The following is a 17,243-nucleotide window of genomic DNA, read 5'->3' on the forward strand; positions in this document are numbered from 1 at the left end:
TAACATCTGCAACCTAACCACATGATTCATGTGGAGAAAATCCTTAATTTTTGGCATTAAATGTGTCCCAATAAGCCTACCTTCTGCATTTCCTTCCTCAATCCAACTCTGTAAGATTAAATACTGATATATTATTATCGATACTCACACAGCCCGTGCATGCATAAAAAATCAAACATCAAACTATGCTCAAAAGGAAAGAGAAAACAAAAGAATGCTAGAGCTCATAAATTTCTCAAAGAAACAAGAAAGAGGGCTGACCTTTGGTGCAAAGAGCAAGAGAATGCAGTGACTCCATGGTCATCGTCCTCATGTTCGGCCTCCCTCAACACTACTGGATCCGTCCATGCATCCTTCCAATCCTGTTCCCTGCCCTCTTCTCTGTCATTTTTATCCTCCTGTTTTTTTCTAAGTTTCCCTCTCTGATTCTTGGAATGCACCACAAATTTGGAGAGGGATACGTGAGATTGTACTTCATTTGAGAGAGATTATCACTGATCTTACAGCATCACATGGTGGCTCTCTAAGATTATAAGTAATGAATAATATATAAACACTTCAAATTATATACCTCTGTGCAATTGAAAGACATTCATTATTTAAAGAAGCTCTTCCTTGAAGGTGCATAGTACTGTATTGTTATACACAGATTACCCAAATCACAAAATAACCAGAGCATATGACAACTGATAATTATTCATAATATTTCTTTTTCAGTGAAACCCCACTTATTCATCCCAATTAACAAAAGTGGATGGTCAGATAATGGTCATATGGTAACACACGTAAATGAGTATAAGCGAGACTAAATGGCCATCAACAATGTCCCTAACATGAATGTCTCTATCTTGTACTATGAGTCATGGGATGTTCATGCAATTATTTTAAAGCATCCACACATAAAATCACATACTTCTTCCAAAACCTCATACTAAGCACTTAACTGTGATCTTAATACGATAGATGCCCGAGATATTGATGCTTCATAATGGGGAGTTGACAAAATCACTACAGGTGATTCATATGAAATCCACCATTTGGCAGAAAATCTCATGAAAGGAATAATGCTCAAATTGGAGAATAAGCAGAACACATACTATATGTTTACAAATTGTATCTATCCATTATTATTACGAAAATCACATGGTTTTCATTCCAATATCACTATGTGCATGATCATGAATGTAAAGAGTGCCTTGTTAATGTGAGCAAATTAAATCAATGTAGAAGATTCAGAATAATATAAAAGGAAAACCAGCAACACAAGCAGGTATACCCAGAGAAGTTAAGCTGGAGCATCAAGTGGATCCATCATACTATTAAGTTATTCATAGAAGCTCTGCAGAAATGCAGTGTCAAAGTACAGAAATAATGCTAGCAGATACAGCCAAGACTCGAAACTTATCACACACATAAGGTCATTAGTTAACTATGGTGAGAAGAAAAAATTAATGAGACATGAAGTTATGTACTCCCACGGTCCATGAAAACTGCAGTCAATAACTTCAAATTCGATTAAGGCTTCAGCAAACTATTTGTGCTAATATTTAGCTCTGAAAGCATAGCAGTTAGCTCGCCTTTCTGGTAAAGTTTTACAGTATCTGCAGTTGATAAATTAGTCACAAACATGTATTTAGTTGAAAATATTTCTGAAAACACAATAAACAACAACAATAAAGATTGACATGAACACAACATTTTGCATGGTAGTGTCGTTGTAATCTCCCTAAAACTACACCAGCAAGGAAACAATACCAGTAACTACACAGAAAAAAAGAAGACTATGTCAACTAATGCCTGAGCTCATACTTGACCTAAGAGCGGCAGCAGAGGACGGCCACATTTAGTCAAATTCAGCTAGTATAAGAGCATAATGGTACAAGAACAATAGTTTAAACATTCTTAGATTATAGCCAACGACCTTCGGGTCTATTGGTACACGGGTCGCCGATAGAGCTTTCACCGAGTGGTGAGAGTTCGATTCTCGTGAGGCAGTTTCGTGAGTTGTGAATAGTAATTGTATGCGGGTGGTTCCAGTACTGCGTGAGTGCGTCCCGTCCCCCACTTATTCCACTGAGGCTTGTGCACGTCCCTGGGGTTTCTAGTGGGTTTGCCCTGCTCCTCTTCCCAAAAAAAAAAACATTCTTAGATTATTATCATTTCCTATTTATTTATTTATTTTTGTTCTGAGACCAGAAAAAAACTTTTCACACTTTTTTGGACCTAGTCACAGTTACCAAAACCAAGGTAACCATAAACTGATGCATCTCAGAGAGCTGAGAAGAGACAATTACCTGAGCAGCCACCAATATGCTTGCCTCCTGTTGCAACAAAGCATAAATAGTTAGTTGAAAGAAAGTGACACCTCAATACAGCTAGATTAATAAGGACAAGGGAAGTTTACATGTTGAATGCCAAACATAATGTCAATCAGCTATCCAGATACCAAGTCCTTATTTGAAGCAGAATCAGATTAATGGCTACACATTGAAACAAATACAATTCCACACAATTTGTGAAGAGGACATAAGCACCGTAACTCAAATCCTCATGCATTCACAGCGTGTAGAATCTAAAAATGCATTGATTTGATTCTTAGTGTGGGTAACTAAAGCAATAGTTAGGGAAAGAAATATCGCAAGTCTATTAAAAAAAAAAAAGACTGAAAAGTTGCTTAAACAATCACTTATTCTTCCATTTTCAATGTTAAACTTCATCAAATACAAAAGTATATGGTGGTGTGGTGGTGTTGTATCATTACAGATGCAAGAAACAGATCATCCAAGGACTTCTAGCAAGCATTGAAAACTCAAGCTATAAAGAGATCCAATTCAATATAAAACTAGGAAATTCATACCAATAAAAACATTAGGAACAGTGAACTGTCCCGTGATCCGCTCCAACATCTTCTGCAGCTGTGGACCTTGGGGTCCTGAAACAAAACCATCCAATCTATCAATGCATTCCCTCAATTCAGAAACCAATTAAAAAAACAGCATAAATTCCTCTCGATGAACAACATGATCAATGCCAATAACCCAAAAATCAAAAATTGAGTGGAAATCAATGCTAACCAAGCCGATCCAACTCGATGACGAGAGGCCGCACTCCAAGACGCTTCAACCGCGACTTCACCTCCATCGAATACCTGCATTTCCAAGCGGATCACACCACGGCACAAACCAAAGAACTACACAATAGAATCGTAGACAGAGAAAGAGATCGATCAGGACTCACGAACACCAGGTCTTGGAATAGATGACGACGGGGTTCTCGGAGACCGTCTTCCTCACGGATTCCTCCAACCGCGAGCCAAAAGAAGCCGACGAAGAGGACATCGAACGAACAACCAGAGATCCATCTCTCCTCCCTCTCCGACGCTGATACCGAAGCGAGGGAGGCGAGGAGGGAAGCAAAGAAGGAAGGGAGAAAGAGGCGATCGGAGAAAGGAGAGGATCGAACGGAGAGGGCTTGAAGGCAGGGCAGAGGGCAGCGCGGAAGCGAACAAGGCTGCAGCTCTCCGCCATTGTTTCTCAGCGAGAGCTCTATTCTCTAATGTCGATGATGGTGACGCACTGGAGTTGATCTGTTGGTCCGGCGGAGAAAGGTATCCTTATTCGGAGCCCGTTAGTTTCGGATCTCTCGCCGCCAGGGATCTAGTCGGATCTCTAGTTTAGAATCTAGATCCGATTGAACGACGACTGGGCACTGACGTCAGCGTGTAAATGACTTGAAGCTCATCCAGGTTCACTATCTAATTCTGGCTGTTTTCTCAAATTATTATTATTATTATTCATATTTATATCAATATAGAGAAATTCTAATTTATAAATATATATACTGATATACATCTGCTTCATAGCAATCAAAATGATAATGATTGATTGTTGTTTTATGAGATCTTTTTTTTAAATTCGTGTGGCACATGCCATTTTTAGTGGACCAGAAATTTAAGAAGGCACATTACATCTTTCTTTTTTGGGGGAAAAAATTAGAAGGTTTAAATTGTTAAAAAAAATCTTTTAAATTTTTATTCTACCAAATATAAATTTTATTTAGGATTATAAAAACTCCAATTATTTGTGATTTTAGATGAAACATATATATATTTTTTTTTAATATGATCTTAACAAATTTGAAAATGATTCTTCCAGTTAAATAATAACAATTTAAAATAATTTCACATGCACCTTAGCTTTTCTTATTTCTTATTAATTTAGGTATATACATACATTGCAGTTAAATATTTTTCAGTTATACAATGCATTGAAAGTATAATAATACAATAGGCAATTAACAACAGTACAAACGCCACCACATTTTCAGTCTGGAATATACAATGCTATAGCATCGCAGTTAAATTATCAACACTATAAATAATACCAAGCGCCTAAATTTCACCACAACTATACACAGAATCAACACATAATGAAAAGAAATGGATGAATAACATTACATGCATAAACATATGGACATTAATTTTACACACCTTCACCATCAATCTGTTGTGTAAAGACTCATCATGCAGTAAAATTTGAGCCCAGAGCACTTGAAAACTAGCTGCTTTGACTTAACCCATACTGCAGGGAAGGGAAGGTAAAAAAAAGGGATAAAGTATCAGCACCTGTTGTATAATTGTATATTGATACCTAAACAAGTTCCCTTGCCAGACAGCCACCTCTATAGAATCAATTCATCTGCTACTATTACCACACATCAAGAATTTTAGCAGCATTGATAATTAAACAGAAACAGGCAAGATAATAAAGTTCTTTCCTTCTCTTTTTGAATGTATAAAAACATCATTTGATGAAGAACTAGAGGCAACTGCTGTGTGTTGTTGGTTTGAGATTGTAAGCAAGTTATGACACTAAAACCAAACCTAAGTAATGGCCATTGTTGATTCTCTTCAATCAAAGGATAGGCATGTCTCAGCATCTTTCATGGGTGTTCGTAAAATTACACTGTCAAGTATTGCATATGGTTATCTGGTTTATAATTTGAGACAGGATAGTGCCTTTTGAATTAATGGTCTACAAACCTAATAAGACTAGGACCATTTAGCTAACTTTTAATTGAGAATACTTAACTGCTTAACATCAGGGCAAACTTAAGCATACCTTCTGCCGCATTCGTGAACTCCACATGTCTGGTTGATGACCAGGGTTCTCAACAGAGTGTGGAGCATATGTTAGGATAGGCTGTGGATTGAGCAGTGGTCTTCTAAGCACAAGAAAATCTTCATCACTATCATAGTATTCTCTCCTTGTTGGAATCATAACCCTCACAACCAACGCCAATAAAAGCGAAAGTGACTGCAGAAAGAGAAGACATCCATGCAGTGAACATAATAGAAATATCAAATAAATTGCTCAATGATTTATTCAATTACCACACTTAATAAAGTAGTCATAGTTAAAATTCAAAAAGCAACCCTAACAGCCAATGAACTTCACAACTTTATAATGCTAAACCATTTTGTGTTTGACATTGTTAATTTGTATCTGTTTTGCTTATAATTCAAAATAAATGCCAAACCATTTTAAATGACATTAAATTTTTTAGTGAGGCAAAAATAACAGAACCATAATGAACTTCTGGAATATAAGATGGTTTTTGCTTTGCATGTCAGCATGATCTAAAACCAAATTAATTGTGGCTTCTCAAAAATCCACATGCATTGCATGCTTTTTGAACCAGTGCTTAATAATCATCAGCAAGCACAAACAGTTAACTCAGTAGAATTCAGAATCTGGCATACCTGAATAATAACCACAGTCATGACAGCCCACTTAACTATATCTAGATTTTCTTCAATAAATGCAGAAAGTCTTGACAATTCTCCAGTGGTATCATATGGAAGGTCCTGCAAGCACATGACACAAACAGCCTCAAGACTCCATATGCTTCATAGAAAGTAGAGTTCAATCTAAATCATGGAAACTCACCGCTTCCCATCTTTTTGTTGTATATTAGGGTCAGCCACCAAACCAGTTTCGAATAAAATAAGTATGGTTACCAATGCAGCATACTGCAGTCAAGCCAAGTTAAGAAAAGGATACAAATTGTACAATTGAAAAGAAGGTAGTGCTTGCAAACATGAACAGCCAAAAAAATTAATGAAGGTACAACTTGTCAAAATATTATTGAAGATCTTGCAAATATAGTTCAGATACACCACGACGAATTAGAGCATGCAACATGTTGATGGCGACAACAACTTCCAAAATTGATTCAGTATTATTAGGTGAATTGCCCAGCCAAACACAAGGGTCAAGAAAAAGTCCGCGGAATATGGATCACTAAATAAACCGACAAACCTTAAGATTTACCTTAAAGTAGCTTTCAATATTAAGTCGAGCTTAAATTTCACAACCAATAGAGAAGCATGGATAACAAAGGTATTGCCTTTTGCATAAAAATAGCTCAATGGTTGTGAAACAAACTCTGCAAAGATAGCAAGAATTTTTAAAAGCATAATTTTTAGCATTAAACTAAATAAAATTATCACCAATCCAAACAAGAGTCTAAATTTAGTTTTAACATGTTGAACTCCATTATCTCCATCCAATACATACTTGAATTCCTAAATTGATTGTTGAATTGACAGGATCCACATAGCATGCAACAAGAAATACCAAAATGAAAATCTTTAAAAATCAATACATCAACAAAAAAACGAAATTTAAAGAAGGATACGAAACAGAGGCAGCAACCACTAATTACTTCAGCTGCAACATGTCCAATGAAAGCGATCAAACACATCAAAACGCCAAATCCCATCAAAGCGCACACAAACCTTCATCCCAAAAGATACAAATCCAAAATAAATAAATAAAATTCCACAAGAAACATCAGATTGAACAATAAAATTCAAAGCAAAGAAATAATTAAAAGGGTCACCACCATGGAGCCGGGAGCTTGTGGAAATCAAAGCCAATCTCGATTCCATCCCTGAAGCAACGATTCAAAACCCATAACGAATAGATAAGGATGGAGAATCCTGTAAACGCCTGGAAAAAATTCAGGATTTTGAGAAGAGCTGCGAGGCAGCTGCGGCACAAGTTAGGGCGCATCTCTCTGGTAGATCGAAACCCTAATTCCTAAAAACTCCAAGATCCCGTTCTTCTCTTCTCCTTTCGATCTCACGGAAGAGAGAAGAAGAGGAGAATGGAGGAGAATGGGATCTTGGGGGCAACGAGGAACGACGATTGGGAGAGAAGACGCTTGAAACTTGAAAATGGAGATCTTTTGTTATTTATTAATAATAAATAAATAATAATAAATAAATAAATAAATAATAATAATAAATAAATAAATAAAAATAGGTGGTTGGGAAATTGAGAGGACGGGCCCGGAAAAAACGGAGTGAATGATTAGCTTGAAAAGTTGGAGTTAGTTGTAATTTGATGGGGTGAAGGTGTCCTTGGACCTTGACTATTTTAATTTAGTCATTAATTTAAAAAATAAAAAATAAAAAATAGATAAATCAAAGGACCCATAGCCTATGTAAGCTATTTGGCCCATATGGAAAAATAAATATAAAATATTCAAAGTTGTCGTGATCAAGATTTGTTAAAAATATTAATGATAATCAATGACTAATTGTGAATGTTTGAACACAAAACCTTTCATTTTGATTCCTGTATTAAGAGTGCACGGACTAAATAATCTGGTCAGTACACACCCTTTAATGTAGTCAATTTCATAAAATAAAATAAAATAAAATAGTTACCTACTTATTCATATTTATACATTAAAAAAAATTGTTTATGATTAATAATTCAACCTAATTAAAAACTAAAAAGATCCATTAGAAAAAGAAGATTGAATATTTTTCACATAGGTCAAAAACTTTAAAAAAATATTTTTTTATTTAAACACTAAAATAAACATTTTAGTTTAACAAAATTAAAATCCTATAATCTTTTACTTTTTTTAACATTATTATTTTTGTTTATTCCGTGTTAGTTTAACAAAAATAAACATTTTATTCACGTGGGTTCCAAAGACCCTATACGTAGCATGTCCCCTGTCCCTCACTGTTCCAATCAAGTTTGTGCACGTCCCAGTGCCCTACAGTGGGTTCGCTCCCACTCCTCTTCCAAAAATAAAAACAATGTCTCAAATCACAAGGTCTCAAGTATGCTAGCAAAGATTACTTCATTGCCTGCCAAGCATGAATATCTCACTATCAATGTTCAAGTCCTTTGCAAGGAAGAAAAGTGGTAGAAATATGATAAATTTCCTACTTTAGAATGTAAGATAATAAATATATAGAGTATGAAATAACTCTTGTGCCTTTCTTTTTATATTGGATTAATATTTTTAATTACCTGTTTATCTTTAGAAGCGAAAATTTTTTTATCTGTGGGCATGTAAATTGCTTTTGTGCTTTATTTTTGTATTTATCCACTTTAAAAATCAATTACATCTATGATTTTTAATTATATCATGAAATAATCTTTGTATTAAATTAATCTTGACATTTTAATAACAATGGATTCATAAAACATGTCCCTCTCATTTATTTCATGCAAATTAATCTTTGCTTGCATTATATCAATGAATATATATGTGCCACAATGCAATATAAATAAACTGGGATTATTGATAGAAACTGAGTTATTTCCTTTTCCTTATGCTTGGTTGTCACTTGTCATGCTCACTTGTCCTTTCCTTTTCTTCCTGTTTGATTGCCATTCTCTTTGTGCAAATTTGGACCACACTTTCTTTCCATATATTGACATTCATGAATATAGTCACAACTCATTAAATAATCAGAGACAAACATCTAATCTAGCATTGGCATCAGAGAAAGTGCTTTCTTACTTGACCCCCTCCACACTGACAACAATCAACTTCATGTCTGGAAAACTCCAAAGAATTCAGAGGGCCATGCAAATCCATCCCATCTCTGGAATACAATAATGGAACCCAACATCCTTATTATAATATTTCATTTTAAGAAGAATTCACTTTGGTGATAATTAATTTAGTGATAAATTAAGTTCAATAACATTAGATTATATATTGCATTAAACAAAGCCAAAAGAAGGACTCATATATACAAGCCTGCAGGAAAACAACTTACTCTATTAATATTAAACAGAACATAAACCTTTCCAGCTTGAGTGAGGTTCATCACTTCATTTGCTAGACTTTAGTTCAGCAAAAACATGAGCCTGTGGAGAAAAAGATAAATATAAATATATATATATAGATAAAAACAAGCAGAAAAGAACAAGAGAACTAACCTCAAGATCAGGATTAGTGCTTGGGATTTGCACCATATTGGGAGCATTGATGAAAGTGAAGTTGAGTGCTGGATCTGGTTGTCCAGGTGCTTGTTCTTTTCCCTGATCAGGGATGGAAGAGGATGAAGAAGGCATGACTGGAGAAACTATTGAACTTGGGTTAAGAACAACTTGGGGAACTCTTGGAACTTGTGGATGTGGAAAGACTTGTCCACAGTGTATCATAGGTTGTGCATATCTCCCAGTTGCAGCCATTTCAGCCCCCATCATCATTGTTAAATTCATTCCAATTGGAGTGTAGTAAGGAACTCCAGGTGCAGCAGTATACATCATTGAGTTCATGCTGTTCATTTTCACAGACATGGCCTACAACATTTTGGCACTTTTAATTTTACTACTAATTAATCTTCAAAACTTATGATCTATATATATATATATATGCACTAACACACACACATACTTTGACTTGATTTTGAAGAGATTTAACGTATTCAATGGCCTCATCCAACATGGAAGCTTTATCAACCTGAAAAAAGAATTAATGAAGGAATCAATAAGATGTTATTTCCAGAACAGAGGATTAATTGAAAGTGCATGCATGAGATGTTGAGAAGAACCTTGTTGCATTTGGGTATGAGTTCTTGCAGGGTTTTCATCCTTTCATTAATCTTGTCTCTGCGTCTCTGCCAAACAAATTAAAACTACCAAATTAATATATATATATATATATTCTCCATAATTAATATAATATATATAATTATGTTATGCACACACTCTCTCAGAGAGATTGTGAACAGCAGCAGCTCTAGTCTTTTTTCCAGGTGCAGTTTTGCCATTTCTTTGCTCTTTTTCTCCAGATTCATCATCAACAACCTATCAATGTTTTCATATAATTATAAAAATGCAAACATATTGCTTATAAATTCATTTAATCACAAGACAAACCTTTTTAACACTGCAGGTTGTCTCCTTTTCTCCTGATTCAACCTATATATATATATATATATATAATAATAAATTCATTTTGTCAAAGGTGCCCAAATTCCAAAAGAGTAACCATGATATAAAATATAAAGAGAGAGATTGAAAGACATGCATGCAAACCTCAGGAACAGGATCAGACGGCGGAGCTTCACTGATCACAGGCTTCCGTTTCTTTCCTCTACTCATGGATGAACTAGCTTGATCACTAGCAGCCATCACCACCACCGGCGGCGGTGCAACGTTATCGGTAGAGTCCTCGACCACCGCCATCAACTCCTTAGAATTCTCATACACCTTCCCACGTACAACACTTATTAGCATCTGATCATCATCATCATCATCATCATCATCATCACCATCATCAATCATCCCATGATCCTCTTTCGATAACTCCATTATCGGCAAAGGCTGCTCCAATGATGGTACCATATAGTTCACCACCGACATCATCGGATCCATGCACGTTGTTTCGAACCGTGCAAGATTGTCCTCAAGACGCTTGTTCTCACAGTGCAACCATAACTCCATCTCAAGCTCATGAATTAAGACTTTCAGGGGCTGCTCGTCCAGCTCTTCTATGTTGCCTTTCCTCCATATCAATCCTAGTAAGTCCACTTCATTCCTACATACATTAGTTTATCAAAAATTATTAACATTCAATTAAAAAAATTTGATTTTTAATATGAAATCAACGGCTGGGAACCAACGAGGGTAGGATCGGGCCGTTGATAATGGGCGATAAAGCGGGAAGCTGGTTGTAAATACCATCATCTTCCAATTCATAGTCTGGAACGTAGTGATCCATGAGTTATGGTGAGGTGGTGGCCGGGAAAGCTTTATTGGGGACTATAGAGTATTTTTATAGATGTAGTGTAGATTATAGTGGTGTTTCAGAGGGGGGGATTAAATATATAATTGGAATTAATTGTAAGGGTGTTATTGAAAATAAAAATAAGTTATTATAAAAAAGAGAAGCAGCTCGGTGTCGGAAGATGATTGTATTGTTGGGAAGGTGCAGACATGTTTTTCACTTGCATTGTAATTAAGCCGACTTACAGACTTGCCTCTTTCTGTTCCATTGCTTTTCTATGCACCTCTTGATTAATTTTTGGTTTTTTTAATTTATACAATTTATTTTTAATTATTTTTGATTTTTGTTGTTTTCTATATACTTGTATATTGAGTAGAGAAGTAGAGGGTCATTTAACTGCTTTTGTTAAAGATCTTTTTTTTTTTAATATATTGGCATGCTTTGGATTTTTTGTACTGTATGTTTATGTCGTACTAATTAAAAATATAGTTTTGAATTTCAACTCTGACAGAATTTATGAATTGTTTGTACATTATGTTTATGTCTTACTAATTAAAAATATAGCTTTAAATTTTAACTCAGACAGAATTCATGGGGTCTCTTGTGTGATATCAAAGTCATCTCGTCTGGTTCTGGAACCATAGTATATCTTGGTTCCAGCCTATTAAAATCTGACATGTGTCCCCAAATTATAATAAAAAATAATAATAATATCATATATAACAAGTGTCAAAATATAATAGACTGAAATCAATGAATATCCTAATTCCATAAACAAATGAGATGACTTTTATGATATCTTCGTATTTCGATGAAAAAATTGTATTCAAATTTTAACTTTTCTATAGTGAAGTAAATATGAGTGAAGTATTAATTTTTTTTATTTGTACGTATTCAGACACATTGGTTCATCACATCATAAAAGAAAGAAGAAGAAAAACAAGTAGAGATGTGCGTGTTTCCATGTCTGTGCATGCTGAGACACATGGTCCCATCTCATCAAAGAAGAAGAAGAGAAGATTCGATTGCCTCTTTCTTAATTAAGAGCTCACAATATTAATTAAAAAATTAAAAATTAAAAAAATAAAAATAAAAATAAAAAGATCAGCATATTTATGCAGAGATCATTCACATTGTTGGAGAGATGCTCATTTTGGGAGAAGTGGGAGGAAATGAAGAAAAGTGGGTTGACATCTCTCTATTTCTAATGTTGTTTTATTTTTAATAAATAAATACTAAAATTATTAGAAGTTATATTATTTTTTTTAAAAAAAAATAGTATTTTTCTCACTTCTTCATTTCATACCACTCCGTCCAAAATAAATTTCTAATTATGTATGAGATTCGGATGAAAAAAAAATATATTGGGAATAACAAAGATTGAAGAATTCATGTGAGTTGCTTCAACACTGATTGTAATTTCTTCTAAACTGTGTATATAATCGTTGGTACCATTAGGTTTTATTAATATCATTAATGATGACCACAACATTCAAATAATTATAAATGTAATGATAATGTACATGCAAGATTTATTTTTCTACATCTTTACATCTTCATGGGCAATTTTATTTTTTTTGTTTATTTTTTAATTATTAATATAATTTCAAATAATTTATAATTATTTGAATCTTAAAAAAATTAAAAGGATAAATATATATATTATTTAAAACGATAAAACTAAAGCAATTCTATTTTTAAAATTATGATTATTTTTAAAAAATTCAATTCTTATAAAAGCAGTTTGCCCATATTCAGAACATTTTAAAGCTTTCTTCACATGTGAAAATAAAATCAAAATAACATGTATGATCGTATAAGTTAGAACGTTACATTGTTTTAATATTGAATAGAACGCGACAATAATAATTTGTCACAATATTTTTTATATTTATTATTTATGTTTTTTAAATTTATATGACAAATATCATAAATACTGGGTAATATTTTAATTGGGGCACCATTATACATATCTATTTTTTGACAATCTCTTAACACAGTATGCGGCCTTTGTCCAAAAAAAAATTTTAATTTTTTTTGGAATGATTAATGACAACATGAGATTATAGTACGTGATTAGAAATGTAAGTACTTATTAATTCATGAAGAATATATATATATATATATTATTTGTTACATTCTCACTGAATATTTATATTAAAAAACTTAAATTATTTTTTAAAATGGGAATACATAGTATTTAATTGAAATACATCTAAAAAAAATTCAAAACTCGTAGCCAGGCTTTGAGGCGAAATTTCTAACGGCACCCAAACGTGAACCTCGGGTTATGACCCACCCTGTCCTGAGTCATTAGGACCAATTAACAGATTGCTGACACATGTCTACATTGTCCTAATTTAATGTCATGCATTCATTGGGTGGCACTGCCATGGCTGGACACGTGTCAACGAGTTGATCCCTTTTAGATTCCCTAGATTCGATTCCGTCTTTTTCTTCTTTAGTTGAGCATCTCCAATTAACTCACAACTCTGCAAGGCTTGGCAGTTGGGCCCATCCCACATGAATGTTACTATAATTGTTGCAATATCAATCACACTAAAAGTTAATTTCTGATCATAAGGCCATCCCGCAGAATATATTTCTATTAACGAGGTAGAAAGATAGGGGTCAAGTTTTATTTTACTTTTTTTTTTTCTCAATTTTTTTAAATATTTTTATGTTAATTTTTGTAAGAGGTAGAAAGATAGGGGTCAAGTTTTATTTTTACTCTCAATTTTTTAAAATATTTTTTTATGTTAATTTTTTGTAAAAAAATATTATTATTAGTAAAGTCAATTAGTTCAAATTTTTAGTAATACTAAAAATAAATCTTTCATATGCCATGTGGAGTGGTGAGGGTTCGAATCTGCGATTACAAAATTTCTTTCAGCCACTCACTCGTATGTCGTTAACTTCACGGGTGATGTTACTTGCACACTTATCTGTCATTAACTCACGAATGATGTCATTTGCCCTACACTCATACTCCTCCAGATTCTTTTTTTATTTATCGTATATATTTAATTCACACTAATTAAAAAAAATTGGTTAAAATTAGTTTTATTACTTTATATTTTTATAAAAATTTTTTCATTCTTTTTCAAAAACTACTTCTATTTAAAACTCCACTGATAGAGTATATATTGAAATTGCATAAATACATTAAATTAAAAGGTAAATTTGAAAAAAAAAATATCTAATGTTGCACAAAATTTCTAATGTGACAAGTAAAAAAGTACAAAAAAGAGACCCAAAACATCACAAGTAAAAAAAATTGGAGGGAGTATGTCATAGAAACTTTTTTCAAAAAAAAAAAAATAATATATATATATATATTATTTTTAAAATTAATTTTTTATATATTTTGAAAATTAAAATTGGATTGGAATGGAGGGTTTAACATAAGCCCCAGGAAATGTAACCTATACAACAAAATTTTCCAAGAGTGTGAGTGCGTGTTTGTGTGGATGAAAGATTACAAGAGAGCTGAATTTTATATTAGAGAATTCTTATTTTATCTTTATTAAATTAATATTGTATTACAAAAAAAAAAGATTTTAATGTTATTTAAAATTAAAAATAATTAGCATATTGGCACTTGTTATAACAATCCTATTATGCAAAGTTGGATTGTTATGTCTATAAAAAAAAATATTAACAATAATTTACAAAAATTACAGAGAAGAGAAAAGTGAGAAAACAACTGAAAAACAAACTTACATACTACATGAAAGAAATAGATTAAAAAATTATTATAGATATAAATCAGATGAGCAAATTAAGAAAAACAAGCAATAGATTTAAAGAAAAAAAAAAGAATTTATTTAATAAAAAAAATAACAAGTTGAATTGGAAGGTGTAAAACTGGTCATTGTCAGGGGAAAGGGAGGGAGCCATGTGACGGAGGAGGAGGGAGGATATGGATAAAAATTTGAGTACAAGAGGAAGAGAGTGACTTGGTAAGATTGTGACATGGGGTGGTGTGTATGGGCCACCACAAGCACAAGAATGAGTTAAGAAACAGACAAGCTGAACTCTGTTCAAAGCCCCTCCTCCCAAGCAACCATGCATGCAGCATGCCTCTCTCTTTCTCAAGGCCATCCTCTTGCTGTATCAGCCAACATTGGATGTTGAGTTAGAGGAGCTTCCAACTCCTCCTGAGAAAAATTATATATATATATGATAAAAAATAAGAGAGGGGAAAAAGCACAATAATGGATTGGATGGGGGATCCTCGAAGGTAGCTTATTTGAGTTACAATTATGGAGAGAGAGAGAGAGAGAGAGAGAGAGAGGGGATCAAATGATAAAAAGTAATAGAGAACAAGGGAATGGATTGGATAGGGCCCAGGATTGAGGGTGAATCCTGAAAGAGAGCTTATTTGAGTCACAATCATATATTGGGAGAGAGCTAAATCTTCATTCTCGGGAGGGAGTTGAATCCTCAAAGGGAGCCATTGGATTAGCATTTAACGACTGTAGGAGACATCCTCATGAAACACAAGCTCATATATATATATATCATATTTGATAACGTGAACAGGGCTATTGCAACGATCACATTATTTGAGTCACAATTATGTATTGAGAGGGAGTTGAGCCTTCGACCTCAAGAGGGGATTGAATCCTCAAAGGGAGCCATTGTATTAACATTTAATGACTCTAGGAGACTCCTAAGAGACACAAGCTCATATATATATATATATAAATAATATTTGATAACGTGAATAGACTATTGCAAGCGATCACATTATTTGAGTCACAATCATATATTAGGAGGAAATTGAACTTTCAACCTCTAGCATGAAAGTCAAATACTTTAATCTCTCCACTTTGAGACAGTGAGAATATTCATACTATATAGTATATATAAATATTATTATTATTATTATTTTAATTTTTTAATTAATTTTTAGAATTAAAAAAATCTATTTCATTTGATCGAGAGAACACTGAGTTACATGCAGTACATAATTAATATTCCCTCTATTCCATCATAAATGTTCACTTTAGAATGTTTTCATCTCCCAAATTATTTGTCCATATATCTAATTTAAGGAGTAAGTTTTCAAATTTAACCTTATCAAAGTCTTTACAAGCATCATTCTTCATGTCACCTAATCTTAAATCATAACTTTAATAGATGGAGAGAAAATTGATCAAAATGGGAAATGTGAACTAAATGTGTATGAAATTTTTTTAATTTTACTAATTTTTCTTATTTTTGTGAATATGTTAAATAGGGCACTCATGATATGATGGCAGGTAGGGGTGTATTTGAGCCAAGCCGTTCGGGTAGTGCGGCTCGGTGTTCGACTTCGGTAAGGGCTCGTTCAGTATTCACTCATATTGTAAAGAACAATAAAGTATTCCACTCAAATTTTAAAAAAATAAAGAAAAAAACTAAAGCGGTGACAACCACAATAAAAGCCACAATCTTGATCTAATTGAAATCAACTTGGACAGGAAACAACCTGCCTTACACAAGAAACATTTGTTATTAACAGAAATTCAGCCATAGACCGGCAAATCTTTTTCCGTAATCTTATTATGATAGCATCTAAAAAACAAAAACAAAAAAAAAAATCATTTCAACATAATAAATAAGCATGAATATATATATATATATATAATGCTATATCACATATCATAGTTCATAATCACATTTTAAGAGAAAAAAAACAAACAAAATCCATACATCTGCATCCTCAATTCGCTTTCTCTTGTGAGCATTTTGCTCATGTTTCACTGTGCCTGTTGTCGGAGAGCAAATTTTATTGCCCAAATTATGTTTACCATCTTGTGAACTGCAATGATCAACTAAGTCAGAATACTGAACATCTGCCCTGTAAGAGGTTCCCAGTGGAGATGTTGTGCCTGTTGCCTATAAAAATGTCCATGATCACATAAAAAATTAAATAAATCAAATTTCAACAAAACCACAGAGAAAAACACATTGCAATTTTCAATCCAAGAACTTTACAAAAAAATAAAACATTTTCAACTCAAACACAAGAAGATTTAAATTTGATTAAAAAAACTAAGAAAGACAACAAATTCTCAAAGATTAAGAATTACAACGAAAGAAAATCCAAAGAAGAAGAAAAAAAAGGAGAGAGAAAAAAAAAGAACAATAAAGTTCCAAACAGAGAACCAGTGGAAGAAAACAAAGTAAAGAAAAAAATTTCC

The 17,243-nt window shown here is 33.2% G+C and overlaps 2 protein-coding genes and 1 long non-coding RNA gene across 3 annotated transcripts; all 3 read right to left on the reverse strand.

Moving 5' to 3' along the window:
* Window positions 1-1,291: 1,291 nt before the first annotated feature.
* LOC120271926 (monothiol glutaredoxin-S10-like) lies at window positions 1,292-3,755 on the reverse strand. The gene is made up of 5 exons (XM_039278607.1): window positions 3,238-3,755; window positions 3,075-3,148; window positions 2,858-2,932; window positions 2,295-2,321; window positions 1,292-1,601 (listed from the first exon to the last, which is right to left on the reverse strand). The coding sequence occupies exons 1-5, from the start codon at window positions 3,525-3,527 to the stop codon at window positions 1,516-1,518; spliced, it is 552 nt and encodes a 183-aa protein (XP_039134541.1). The 5' UTR covers window positions 3,528-3,755; the 3' UTR covers window positions 1,292-1,515.
* Window positions 3,756-4,239: 484 nt separating this feature from the next.
* On the reverse strand, window positions 4,240-5,963 carry LOC120271479 (tetraspanin-18-like). The gene is made up of 4 exons (XM_039278161.1): window positions 5,949-5,963; window positions 5,762-5,866; window positions 5,121-5,315; window positions 4,240-4,580 (listed from the first exon to the last, which is right to left on the reverse strand). The coding sequence occupies exons 2-4, from the start codon at window positions 5,780-5,782 to the stop codon at window positions 4,557-4,559; spliced, it is 240 nt and encodes a 79-aa protein (XP_039134095.1). The 5' UTR covers window positions 5,783-5,866; window positions 5,949-5,963; the 3' UTR covers window positions 4,240-4,556.
* A 13-nt stretch (window positions 5,964-5,976) lies between these two features.
* Window positions 5,977-7,243, reverse strand: LOC120271481. The gene is made up of 3 exons (XR_005540044.1): window positions 6,907-7,243; window positions 6,700-6,799; window positions 5,977-6,031 (listed from the first exon to the last, which is right to left on the reverse strand). It is a non-coding gene; the product is annotated as an uncharacterized LOC120271481 (long non-coding RNA).
* Between the last annotated feature and the right edge of the window lie 10,000 nt (window positions 7,244-17,243).

This window comes from Dioscorea cayenensis, chromosome 11 (assembly GCF_009730915.1).
Source record: "Dioscorea cayenensis subsp. rotundata cultivar TDr96_F1 chromosome 11, TDr96_F1_v2_PseudoChromosome.rev07_lg8_w22 25.fasta, whole genome shotgun sequence".
Lineage (NCBI taxonomy): Eukaryota > Viridiplantae > Streptophyta > Magnoliopsida > Dioscoreales > Dioscoreaceae > Dioscorea > Dioscorea cayenensis.

Excerpts from the sequence above, each read along its gene's own strand:
- LOC120271926 (XM_039278607.1), bottom strand. The coding sequence starts at position 3,527 with ATGGCGGAGAGCTGCAGCCTTGTTCGCTTCCGCGCTGCCCTCTGCCCT. Across the intron at positions 2,322-2,857 it reads TGTTCCTAATGTTTTTATTG|GAGGCAAGCATATTGGTGGC; the intron begins GTATGAATTTCC and ends TTGTTGCAACAG. Across the intron at positions 1,602-2,294 it reads GCATATTGGTGGCTGCTCAG|ATACTGTAAAACTTTACCAG; the intron begins GTAATTGTCTCT and ends TATCAACTGCAG.
- LOC120271479 (XM_039278161.1), bottom strand. The coding sequence starts at position 5,782 with ATGACTGTGGTTATTATTCAG. Across the intron at positions 5,316-5,761 it reads TGACTGTGGTTATTATTCAG|TCACTTTCGCTTTTATTGGC; the intron begins GTATGCCAGATT and ends CTCTTTCTGCAG. Across the intron at positions 4,581-5,120 it reads GTTCACGAATGCGGCAGAAG|TATGGGTTAAGTCAAAGCAG; the intron begins GTATGCTTAAGT and ends CCTTCCCTGCAG.